General features: G+C 46.2%; 1 protein-coding gene across 2 annotated transcripts in view; it reads left to right on the forward strand.

The window, feature by feature from the left end:
- Positions 1–1280: 1280 nt before the first annotated feature.
- LOC144937859 (uncharacterized) overlaps positions 1281–12949 on the forward strand; it is a 48329-nt gene continuing 36660 nt past the window's right edge. For both annotated transcript variants that reach the window (XR_013637784.1, XM_078865383.1), the window contains exons 1-2: positions 1281–1873; positions 5182–5390. Coding sequence is in view for 1 of the 2 variants with exons in the window: in XM_078865383.1 (XP_078721509.1) it covers positions 1585–1873; positions 5182–5390 (498 nt within the window). In the remaining variant the exon portion in view is untranslated. The remainder of the gene's footprint in view (positions 1874–5181; positions 5391–12949) is intronic.

The following is a 12949-nucleotide window of genomic DNA, read 5'->3' on the forward strand; positions in this document are numbered from 1 at the left end:
CAAGACAACCTCACATTGTTCGGTACGAGCTCTCGGCGTGAGCCGACGGGAGTGTGGTACACACACGCGCGCGCGCGGCATATCATTACCACACTCGCGGTACACGTGTGCGAACGCACGTACGCACACACAGGACACACGCACGCACACACAGGACACACGCACACACAGGACACACGCACACACAGGACACACGCACACACAGGACACACACACGCGCGCGCGCTACGTACCTGCGCTGGAGAACGCGGTCGCCACGTCGGACAGCTCATTCAAGGTGGGGTGGGGGAATTGGAGTCGCGGGGGGGGGGGGGGGGGAGTGAAATCCGACGGACAAGGGGACTCGCTCACTGAGCGATCTGCGCTCACAAAGTCACAGGTAAGGCTCCGCGCGCACGGCTCTGCACAATCATATGCGAGCGAGCGAGAGAGCGAGCGAGAGCGAGAGTCCGAGAGAGCGCAAGCGAGCGAGCCGAACGAGAGAGAAGCGAACGGGCGAGAGACAGCGAGCTAGCGAGCGAGCGAGCGAGCGCCACTTATTTATCGCTTCGGCGTAAGTGATCGTGATCTCTCTTCTGCTGCCGGCACCGCAGGGGTGCCCGGCGCGTGGGTGTCTGTGCGACGCGGAGGCCGCGAGCCGAGTCTCGCGACGAGCCCTGCACGATCGCGAAATGCGCGCAGCGCGTCCATTCAACGATTCGGGACAGCGCCTCTGATGACCGGAGTTAGGAGTCGTACCCAGGCTAGCAGCGCGTACTGAACCGGACTGCAGGATTTGGAGGAGAGGAGTAGCGGCGGGGTCGGGGTTGAGGTTTGGGTTATGTCGTGTTGGTAGAGGGGGGGGCAATCCTGAAGGGGGGGGGGGGGGGGGGCGTGCGGGTTAGCGTGTTGCGTTTGGCCACCGCATGCATCGATGTCAGCGCGCGTCTCCCCCTCGGTTGGAACGGGGGCCAAAACCTCGGCTAACGCGTGGAATAATCGAATTGCCGCAACAATAACTTTACAGCAAACAGCAGCAGCAACCGCAGTTGAGTATTTACATTGTGCTCTGAACATAAACACGCCATCGATAGCCAGCATTGTGAAGGCATGGTACTGGAGCATGCTGATGAGTGCACCAGCTGACCGCGTGTTGACACTCAGACTTTTGTTCCTCCCTGCAGGTCAAAGCGCTCAGTCAAAAGGACACCACCACGAGCAAAACCACCACCACAAGCACCACAACAACAACAACAGCACAACAACATCCGGCCTGCACCCGTGCACCTTTGTACTTACAGATCACGGCTGCAGCAAGCTCTCCAAAAGGCAGGAGGAGAGAAGAAGGCAGGGCATGCAACTCGACAAATATAGCGCAAATCACAGCACAATTTTGGATCCGTATATCGTCCCAGTAAATTGACTTGCGATTGAAGTTACGGCGACAATAACTGCCAATAAATAGCAACACTAATCTTGCGCGCCCCGCGATCTAAAGGGGACCCCGAGTCTGCAGCGTGGAGCAAAACCGCCGGGCTTGCTTTCCGCGTGCTGACGGCGCGCTCAGAAGAGAGCCGCGGGTGTTGCTACGTGACAAGCGCTGCAATGCCCTTCCTCTGGATCATTTTGTGCGGCGCTTGCCTCGGTAGCCGCACCCCCTTTGTATCCCCCGCGAACCCCGCGGCCGAGTCCCACGGTGGCGGCGAGCAGTGCCGCCTCAAGACGGTGACGGCGTCCGGAGTGCCCGCCGCGGGCGCCACCCGGCGAGACGGGCAGACTCCCGGAGGTTGGGACGCTGGCGAGAAGATGTCGCTGGCGGTGCGAAGCGATTTCCCGGGGGAGCTTGCCGTCGTGGACGACCTGCAGAGCTCCGAGACGCCTTACTTCGTCATTGGTGCGCGGATGTTTTTGATGTTGTTGTTGTTAATAGCGCGAAATGCATGCCTCGTTTAACCCGGTCTCCGTTATCCCCGAGAGCGCATTGATGGCCTTCAATGCACACACACACACCAAAGACACCTGGGCCCAATTGAGCGCGCTTCCTGTAATCACCATCACGGGCATCGCTATAATCAATCACTTATTTCACCAACATTCATTCCCCCCCTCCCCCAAATCACTCCACCACCCCCTTCTCCCCCCCCCCCCCCCCCCCAAATCACCCCACCACCCCCTTCTTCTCCCCCCCCCCCGCCGCCTTTCCTCTCGAATTCGGGGCCTGGCGAACGCTTAATTATTACGCGAGTCAGGGCCTAATTCTTTCCCATAAGAGGAGGGAGGCCAATCGATCTGGAGAATTGATTGCATGTTTACGCGATGACAAGATATGGCAATGTCACGGGGCTCCCCGCTTGTGCCACGCGTGCCTGGGCTGCCTTCACGTACCTTTTCTAGTCGAGCATCACGGCCACCAATAACACAATCAGAAGACGCTCCCCCCTCCCCGCCCCCCGTTGTTATCGTGTGTGAAATCTGGGATTTATAGCGCTATGTACGAGACTACCCCCACCCTCCACCCTCCCCTCCCTGGATGCCCCTTACTCGCAAAACTTTGCGCGCGCGCCTCCAAGTTGTCTTCCAACTCCACGTGCAGCATCTTGGGGTGAAATTTCCCATCGCGAAGGAAATCATTCCAACGTGAATTGTGTGGGCCCGGCTTGCGCGCACAGACATCGGCGGCGATGACTCCCCAATGAAATGAAGCGTCACACGAATGTGCATCTCCTAAATTCGCCCAGTATGAGGCAGCCCTGAGTCACGCAAAATAATCAGGCAAAATTAAATCATAGACATGCGCTGCGGTTATTTCCATCCAAACGCACGCATTACAAGCAAATTGAACGTCAATTACACCCCCCCCCCTCTCGTCTAAAAGCCGCTGAATTCGAAATTGGAGTGTGATTTGCGGATCATGTATTTGCGACCTTCAGAGATGCCATTGACACACCCAAGTGAGCTGTGGGCCTTGCCAAATCAAAGCCGGATATTTTGTTGTTGTTGTTGCCTGCATGTTGTCAGCACGTTCACATGATGCACGCCTTCCGTTGTTGGTTTATAGAGGCGGGGGGGGGGGTGAATTCGACAGGGAGCTAAGGAATTGCCGAGCCTTCACCCAGTTTAGTGTCAACCTCCGCAATAATTTATATATGGGCCAAAGAAGCTGACTTGATGACCCCGAATGCACTTGGGTGGAAGGTGCAAGTCTCAAATTGATAGAAAAAGTGCAAGGCTGCAAGAATGCCTTGCGGAAAAGAACAGTAACTATAGAAATCCAATACCGCCATTTTAATGTCTTTTGACTCCACAGCGTGAGTGCCACGGCTGTATACTGTGTGCACACCTTTTGCAAGGGAGCGCCTTCGCACGCGCAACACATGAGCACCTTCGCATGCGAGTAAGGCCGACGTTTAAGCAATTCTGAGTGAATGTTTTGAGCTCGCTTCTGCCGCTCCATGCATGACCGTGCTCCTGTTTAAATCACAAACAGAGGAACAGGCGATCACAGCTGCGAGTTTATTTTCAGCATCTCACAGTCGAGATGCATTTGAGTGGTGGAAACATATTTCTCAATCTCCATCCGCCGGGGGTGAATTCGTTTTTCAGCATTTACCAAAAAGGTCTTCATATTTGGGAAACATTAATCATTTGAGACAAAAAAGGAGCGCGTCACGAAAAAGTGAAGCACACGCAGGTAAATTGATTAACGTTCTGTCATTCCACATCTGTTTTGGAGGCAAAATGAACCAAAAGTGTGGGAGAATTTGTTGAAGTCTGAATTTGTGTGTTTTTTCTGGGTGCAAATTTGCTTAAGAAGGCAACGTCTTCGAAGCATAAATTATGTACCAGCCCGAGCCCAGAATATATATGTACGTCAATCTCAATTATAATTTTCATGTATTATAATTAGCGGCTCGACTCTAATATTGTGTAACCAGACTCTGGGGGGTGGGGTGGATTGTTAAGTGCCAGATGAGAATGATCATTCATAATTACCTTAAATGTATTCCAGATATGCCAGTGAAGTTTTCTTGGATGATGTTCAAAAAGGACAGCAGTTGGGCTCCTGTTGTAGTGCCTTTCCTTTGACCACGAATCTGTTTTCGTTTTGAAAACAAGTCACCCAAAACATTGCTAAAACTTGGAATTCACATTGAGAGTTGTTACTGCTTCACCGGGAAAGTGTGGCCATTTCCATTTGTGGTACTTATTTCGTTTTTTGTCCGTTTTTTTTTCTTATTTGCAAGGCATGCATGAGTGTATGTTCTCAATTCTTGACAGTACACACACATACAGGCCTATATAATGGAAATGTATTTATTTATTTTCATCAGCGGTATGTATTTAAAATATTTACAACCATACTAGGCCAATATTTATGCAAAAAACCTCACTCAAAAAACGCCTCACTCAGTCTCAGTGCTTTATCTTGAGGGTCCTGCAATTTTAGACATTTGACGAATAAATGAAACATTTTATTTACTTTCCAAGAAAGATACGACGGAGAACACCAGGTTACAATAGTGGGTGCATTGGAGACAGATTTACGAAATGTATCTCTACAGTTTGTATTTTTATTGAAACAATTGGTAATTTTTGGCTGGAATTTATGTATGTATTGTGTAAGAGATATGTGGTGCAGTACTTAACTTGGGCCCTGTCATGGGGCACCGCAGGTCATTACTCAGAGTCTACAAAAGGTAAAGGTGCCTCCTTGGAATGGCTCACTGCTGACAGAAGGGACTTCAGGAGAGGGATCTCTAAAAAGCCCGTCTATATAGCATTTGGCCTACTCTTCCACGCTGGCCAGACACATTTGAAGAGGAGGGAGCACACACACACACACACACTCGACCCCACCACACGTGACCTGCCAATTGACTGTCCGTGGTGACCCCTTTGTTACTGCTGGGTGAACCGAAGCGGCGGTGGGATTTACGAAACTTGCACCATCGTCTCAACTGCCACGCTCCAGGAAATCGAACCGGTGACCTCTGGCTCGCGTGTCCGACGCGCTAACCACTACAACTATGGCAACATCCCCGCCGAGTCCACGTAGGCTCATAAATGCCCATCGTAGCCGAATATTAAAACAAATTAACTGCGTCCTCTCGCAAGCACGCACATTTCCACGTGCTCAAAAGGTCATCCGTCGATGTTCACTTCCTCCCCTCCACCGCGACCCCCCACCACCTTTGTCCGCAGAAATCTCAGGCCCCAGCGAGGAGATCGCGCGCGTCTACTGGAAGCAGGCATGGCTCGCGAACGGCACGTTCTACTTCCACGTGCACGCCCGCGACGCAGCCTCTGCAGCGGCAGCGCCGCCACCCCAGACTCCGTTGGGCCCTCGCGGACCCACTCAGCCTACCCCGCTGGAGCACGACCGAGGTCACATGCTGCGCGTCTTCCTCATGGTATGGCTTCGTCACTTGCACCCCCTCTTCCTCGTCGTTCAGCCACCAGGCCATCGCGAGGCGCGCAACCAGCGGCGATCTTCAAAAGTGCAATCTCTTGGATGCGGAGTTCACAAAGGGTGGGCAATTCTCCTCCATTCACCTGTCATTTATAATTGGCATAGAGACGTGTATGTTGCTCTGATGGTGGTGGCGGTGGTGATGATCGTACCGCTGAGTCGTCATCATCTGCATTGTTATTGCCATCATCATCACATTGGTTAATCAACTCCAAGGACACAGGTGTACATCGCCGGCACCATCTTTGCGTTGTTATAGCTGCTGATGGACACGCGCAAAAAGCGAAAGACACAATGATATACTTACTCTGAGAGTTGACGGCCTTATGCCAAGGTTAAATCGACTGTATCACCAGGGGCCACTGAGAAGGAAGACCAATCGTGACGGTCGTTCCAGGACCCAGCCTCTTTCCGTGGGCTTGGTGTGTTTTGAAAAGGGAGGGGGCTCAGGTTTTAATCGGGAGGTGGGGGGAGGAGGGTAAGGAAGCTCATGCCACGATACCTAAGGGGTCCAGATTGTACAATCTGTATTGGGCTTGCAATTTAATTTCAAAATTAATTGAAATATTTCACTGGAAGGGCAAAAAACCGTGACGCATGAAGGTTCAAAGTGAAATCTTTGCAATCAGTCACTTACACCCAACAAAATAATTGTTTGAGCCTTCTAGGCTGTTGCTACAATTTCCCAGTTTAATAAATTGGGTTAAATTGTTCATTGATCTAAAAATTGCCTCAATAATTCAATAATCCCGCAGTTCTCGGCTTATCATTTTGTCTCAGTTTAATGATATAAATTCAAGATTATTGATTTATCGTTACCAGAATAGATTACTTAAATATTTTGTACTTTCACGTGTTTCGTGCGTATACAATCAATATCTGTAAACTATGATTACCTTAAATGGAATCCAAGAACTTATAACGTGTGATGTGATTGTACATTTTATTTTAGGATAAAAAAATATATATATTGTCGGGTGATTTCATCTATACACATTGCATTCTCCATATAGAATGGTGCGCAGTTGTAACACTTCTGAATCACAGAAAGAGGGGGCTGGGTTTTATTCCAGACTAGGGCACCTTTGTGGGGGTTGCATGTCCTCCCGCTGTTCTGCATGGGTATGGGTTTCCTCTAGGTTCTCTGGTTTCACCATTGGAACCTCATTTGCCAGTAAAAAATATGATAATTGTTTTTTTTACCCTTCTATCTGGCAAAAGGCGCCTTTTGGCGTCATCTGGTCCAACCCATGTGAGACTAGGCCCTAAGGAAAGCTGTCTCGGGTGTGGACCAATCAACTTCAAGGACAGTGCATACATTATCAGAGATATGTTTTTTGTTTGCATTATGACTGCAGGTATTGTGGTCTATGCAAACATGACTCCTTGTAAAAAAAGGTGTCAGTTTCTCTGGTTTCCTTCTGTAACAAGCAAAAAAAAAACTACAAAATAACTACCATTGTCCAGATATCTCAAGGATGGAAAAATGACATGCAAATTACTAAATTGGCCACATCTTAGACATAGCCCTGCCGCAAAAGTTTGGCAGGAATCTCCTGAAAGAGAAGCCCGAGACTCAGCGAGGCTTTCATAGGTATATCGAGCGTAACACTTACGCACGGATATAATAACGAATCTTTACAGATTACATCGTGCAATTAACGTTTAATCTACTCTACCATCTTCGTATACAACGATAATGTCCCCATCACAGACTGACTGCACATTACAATGACAAAATACATATATTTGGATAATTATGCATGACACCGCAACTTCTTCTAATCTACGATGTTCAAACAAAACAAAAATGTAAACCCAGAGGAGGGAGTAGAAATTTTTCAAGATACCTGTTTATATTAAAATGCTTATTTCTAAACACTGCCTTGAGGCCTGAAACGTGTTAACAAAATATAGCCTTCAGCGGGAAAACTACAAGTAAAAAGTGTGCTTTAAAATAGCACTGACAGCCTTAGATATTGGGCACCTTCATGGGCAATAGGTTTTATTTTAGCATGATATAATAAAAAAGACGAATTTAGATTCATAAGTCCACAGCGGCTTCATTAAAGCTCATGGTCTTGCAGATACCAGGTTATAAACAGCTCTGCATACTGTCTGCTGCGTCTACCCTCCTAATTAGCGTGCAGGCTATTTACAGGCAGCCTATGAATAAAGGTGTCAGTTTTGTACCAGTTTAAAAAGGGTAAAAACCTACTACTATATTTTGCCACTGGTAAAAGAGATCTCATAGTGTAAATGCTTACCCCGAGCTCTCAATACTCTGATATTGCACTGTGTTTGAGTTGTACGCCTTCTGGTGTCATCTGGTCCAACACCAATGGGGACTAGGCTCTAAAGAAAGCCGTCCCGGGTGTGGACCAATCAACTTCAAGGACAGTGCATATTATTATCATTATCAGAGTTGCTTCTTTTTGTTTGCTTTTTTGACTACTTGTGTTGTGGTTATTGCAAACATGATGCCTTGAATAAAGGTGTCAGTTTTGTACCAGTTTAAAAAGGGTAAAAACCTACTACTAGCCTATGATAAGGTAAAACATGTGAAGGTTCAGCCCTGCAATTGCCTGCTCAGAGCACTGCCGGTAGAAGCGCTTTCATTCGACGCAGCTCTAAAGCCTGCTTTACCACGCTGGCCAGCGGGTCCTAAACGAGGTGGTAGTAACCACAATTTATCTGTGGATCGACTGTGTTATTACTCCTTTTTTGGGTGCCACGGTGGCGAAATGTTAACTGCCTCACCTGGTATACAGGAGGTCGTGGGTTCGATCCCGACCCTGGCGCCTGTATATTTATACTTTGCATGTATTTCTCCGCGTGGTCTCGTGGCTTTTCCTCGGGGCCCTCTGTTTTTTTCCCCCTTTACATGTAGAAACATGCGCTTAGAGCATTTGGCTGCTATACATTTCCACGCGACAAGCCACTTGGTTGAGATATCATTTGTGGTCAGGTCGCTTCTGAAAAAGAGCTACATAGCTCCGTGGGACTTACCTAGTAAAATAGTTTATAGTTTATGCTGTTGGGTCGACAGAGGTTGCGAGAGGGAAGGAGGTGGAGAGATCAAATAGACATGCATCATTGTTTCAGCAGCAATTCATGTTTTTTCCTTCCATATTAAGTTTCTGTCGCAACAGAACGCAGCTGTGAATCTTGAACAATTGCCCTGCATACAGTACGAATGCTATAATTGTAAATAGGCATGCCTTTGCAATTACCCTAAGTACTACTTTGCATGCCACAATGGGCCACCTGCTCAGGTAATGCGAGAGCGGTGGCAGCAGCGGTGGTGGTGGTGGTTGATGGCGCAAAGGATGTGAGGAACCACTCCTGGCGCGCGACACGAGCCCGGCCACCCCACGTTCTCGCGCTACACGGGGCATTGCTTCCGACTCAGATTTACATTGAACAGGCCCGCGCAGCAGCAAGGCATTAAACTTTCATTTTTCTTTCATTATTCCCATACAAGAACCACTCGAGGCCCTTGGCAGAGTGTGGTGCGGTTGTTACACGGCGCGCAGGGTCACTTTCAGTTTCAGCGGTGTCAGCTTCAATGTCAGATTATCCTGGAAGAGATTTTTATATTTTTTTTTTAACGGCGTCTGCGTATGCACACACATGCTCGATAGTTCGTGGCTTGGTGGTGGTGGTGGTGGTTTTAAAGGGCTGGAGCGCTACATTTGTATGTGCATGTTTACAATTCACCTCTGTCCTTTTCACAGAGAGAAGCGGCGTACCGTAGCAACAACAACCACAACAACAAAAGCAACAACATTGCAATTCATGTGTTTTTGTTTAATGAGAGCAGTTGCCGTGCAATTGCGCGGGATACACGGCCGGCGGTTGCAGATTTGGGTTGGGGAGGAGGCGTGATGTCAGCACGCACGAACCCTGCTCGAAGCTGATAAAAAAAAAGAATAAAACAACGAACTTGCGTGAACAATGCATTATTATGTATTTATTTATTTATAGTGCCTTGCTTAAGTTCGTCTCTATTTTGAACTCCTATAGTTTTTGCATTGTTTGTTATTGAACTGGACATCTGTCAAAAAGAGCTTCATAGCTCATCGGATTCCTCCAGTTATTATAAATAAAGATTATGATTATGTTGAATGAGGGTGACGCCATTACGCAAATATGCACGATAACGCTACCACGGCGCATTTGCCCACCAACGCTCCAGCCAGGCAGCCAGGAATCCAGCAAGCCAGCAAAACTTTTTTTTACTTTCTCATATAGTACAGCACTGTATATGAGTAAAGGTAAAGGTGCAGCCCTGTAATTTCTTGCTCACTCCACTGCTGTCTGAAGAGCCTCCAACGAATGGGACCTTAAACGTGCTCCTCCTACTTTGTTTTAATATTCACATGACATAACATTTTCTGACTTTTCAAATATTTAGTGCTCATCTGACCTAACAATAGATGCCAATTATACCCGGACTGCCACGTGTATTTGAATGCTGTGTCTCGAATATCAGGGTTCATGTATTATTTTGTTCATATTAATGTTGTTTGTGATCTAACAGTCAATTTGGTAAATTGCTTGGGAGTTTTTTGAAAGTCGAAATTCATTAGTGTACCTCGGGCTCTGTTCATGCACTGCAATTAGACGTTATGAACCATGTCTTAAACGTGGACCAATTGTATAAAGCTGCGTTATCATTGTCATCGAATCCACTGCACAGTAATTATATTAATAATCATTTAAATTCACAAAGCGCCCTTAAACAATCCCTCCCAGGGCGCACAGTACCCTGTCAGCTCACAATGCGATTGTGTAAATTACTCGGAGCGGTACTTTTAATTTAGCATGGAAGATGATGCGTTATGCCTCGTGAATTCTGAAAACAAGGTCTATTTTTAACTGCATGCTAAGGGCGGAGCGGGGGGAGGGGTGAACATTTGTAGCTTCGAGCTCCTGCGTGTGGGGTCACTGGGCAGAGTCTAAAAGGCAAACAAATGGGAACTGAAATCACCGTGCTTCGTTTGCAGTATTGTTTACATCCCAGCCAATGCAGAACCACTGTTACAACTCGGCAAAATAAAATATTGCCATAAATTTGGAATATTCATAAAATCATCATCATCATCAGCCTTGGTCGATCCACTACTGTATGAAGGCCTCCCAAATCATGTTTGCACGATTCTGTAGTGCCATAATGCACCTGCCACCTACAGATGAGTTGATTGTATTGCTCCATCTCCTCTCTGGCCGTCCGTTCATAATGCTTTACATTCATCCGGCTGCCACTGCGTCATTATCCCCTTTTGCAACGTATCCTGCACAAGCCTGCCAACTTTTCGTTTTTTACGATTGGAATGTGATTAACCTGCGCATGTTGGCCAATCCACGTGTTCCTCTTTTTGTGTCTCGACATCATTCAAAGCATGCATCTCTCCATCCTCTATTGTGCAATGTGGGAAACAAAATCAAATTTTTTTGTTGTGAGTTTACGATCGCGTTTCTGAACCGCACGTCATCATAACTTTCCTCTTCAGGCACGTCAGTTGTGTTGCTTTTAATGATGAAGTTTAGATTTACAACAAAACCTGACTTTGTGCACCCCCTAATTTCATGTTTCTAATTCAAGTCCCCTTTCAGTCGCTGTTCAGCTTTGTTTTTTTTGTGTCCCTCCGACCCGACATCTCTAATTGTTTAGTGCACTTGTTGTGCATGGCTGTACGTTAAAAAAATAAATCTAATCTTAAAATGTTATTAATTGGCTCAATGGTCCCTTCTCTGATTTCCCTCGCAAGGTGTTTATCCTCCGGAGGTGTTAATTGTCAGGTCGTGTTCACTGAGCAAACATTGTTGAGTTCACTGCTCGAACACAGCAACATGACTACCTGTGGTGGTGGTGGTGGTGGAGAGGTCATTAGCCCGTGCTGCTGTTATCCACAGAACAGGTCTGTGCGGTACGGGCTGTTTATACCGGCCAAATAAAACATGAGCCCTCTGCCTACTTATAATGTGCAATGCATTAAACCGAGAATCATGGCGGCAGGAGTGAAGGAGATTGTCCACACTACCAGTTCCGTACGCCTCGTAGTTTTTCATCATATCGGTTTCCATTCTTGTTCAGTTAACGGGAAATTACATAAATTATTTCAAACGTATGAGAACATCTCCACGCAAATTGCAGAAAATTAATTATATATTCCAGTCTTGGACAGAAAATTAAATGAAGAGACAGCCGAAAAGAAATAGGAAAGATAAACGTTGCCATTTATGAAACCCTAATTTCCATTTTAGTCATTAAAATGCTGTAATTTCATCCTTTCCCTTCTCCGTGTGCCCTATAAATATTTTCCAAGCAGTTCATTTCTTCATTTACTGAACCTTGTGTTTTATAATTCATGCTGGTCCTTTGACCCACTCCCATCCATTACACTTGGTCATTATCTAATGCGTTGACCCTTCTCTACAAAGTACTTCATAATAAAGACAATATTTCATATGCAGAGCTACAGTAGATTTAATATATGGAAACAAAAATACTTTTGTTCTGCCTTTTCTTGTCCGAGTGTTTCATGTGTATTTTGCAGACATGCAATTAACCTAAAGTGCTTTGCATTCAGATGAGTGCTTGCACCCCTTAAATTCGACGAATAATTATGTCAGCAACAAGTATTGAGACAGGGGAAAAGCATGTTATATCAGCATATAATATATTTCCATTATTTTGTTCCACTAAAATGTGTTCTTAGCCATTGATGCTATCATGAAAATAAGCTAGTCGCATTATGTTAACCAGAAGCAGCTTTCAACACCAATTATAGAGGCAGTATATGACAACAGGTACACAAAACCAATGTGTTGCACAGCAACTTTAGCTTTTTTTCTTCAATGATGAAAATCATCACAAAATATGTAGATATAAAATGTAAGTCTGCTGCTCTCATATTTTGTCTTTTTAGTTGTACTACTGTTGGATTATGATTAAACACAGTATTCATTGTACACATTCTGCTTTACAGCAAGGCATGGATTTTAACTAGGCTCAGCCAGAAACCCCTTTGAATCACAGCACATTGTTTAAGATGTTTTCACAGCTGCAGCTAGCTGTCAAAAGCTTTAGGGTTTTTGCAACGAAAAAAGATGGTGCCAGTAAATGACCAGGCACGTGCCCTTTTGTGGGAAGGAGATTTACCAGTTCACCAGGGACAACCCGTCCTTTTACCGAGCGCGAAAAAAGTGTATCACTCTACCAAAGAGGCCACAATTTTTAGAACTCTCAGCCATTATCTGTACATCACCCAGCACCATTCACACGAGGTAAGCCTAGACTTTAGTTTTAGTTTAAAAGTGTTATTTAAATTGAATTTTATATATATAGTTACAAAAGTAGTACGTGCCACATATATATTGGATGAATTGGGAAATCTTGTGGATTTACACTCTCCAACACATAGGTGTGCTGAAGTAGTAACTCATTGACACGTTGTGTTCACGTGACAAACCTTATTAATCGGCTGTGTCGGG

The sequence above is a fragment of the Lampetra fluviatilis genome, chromosome 20, assembly GCF_964198595.1.
Source record: "Lampetra fluviatilis chromosome 20, kcLamFluv1.1, whole genome shotgun sequence".
In the NCBI taxonomy this organism is placed as follows: Eukaryota; Metazoa; Chordata; class Hyperoartia; order Petromyzontiformes; family Petromyzontidae; genus Lampetra; species Lampetra fluviatilis.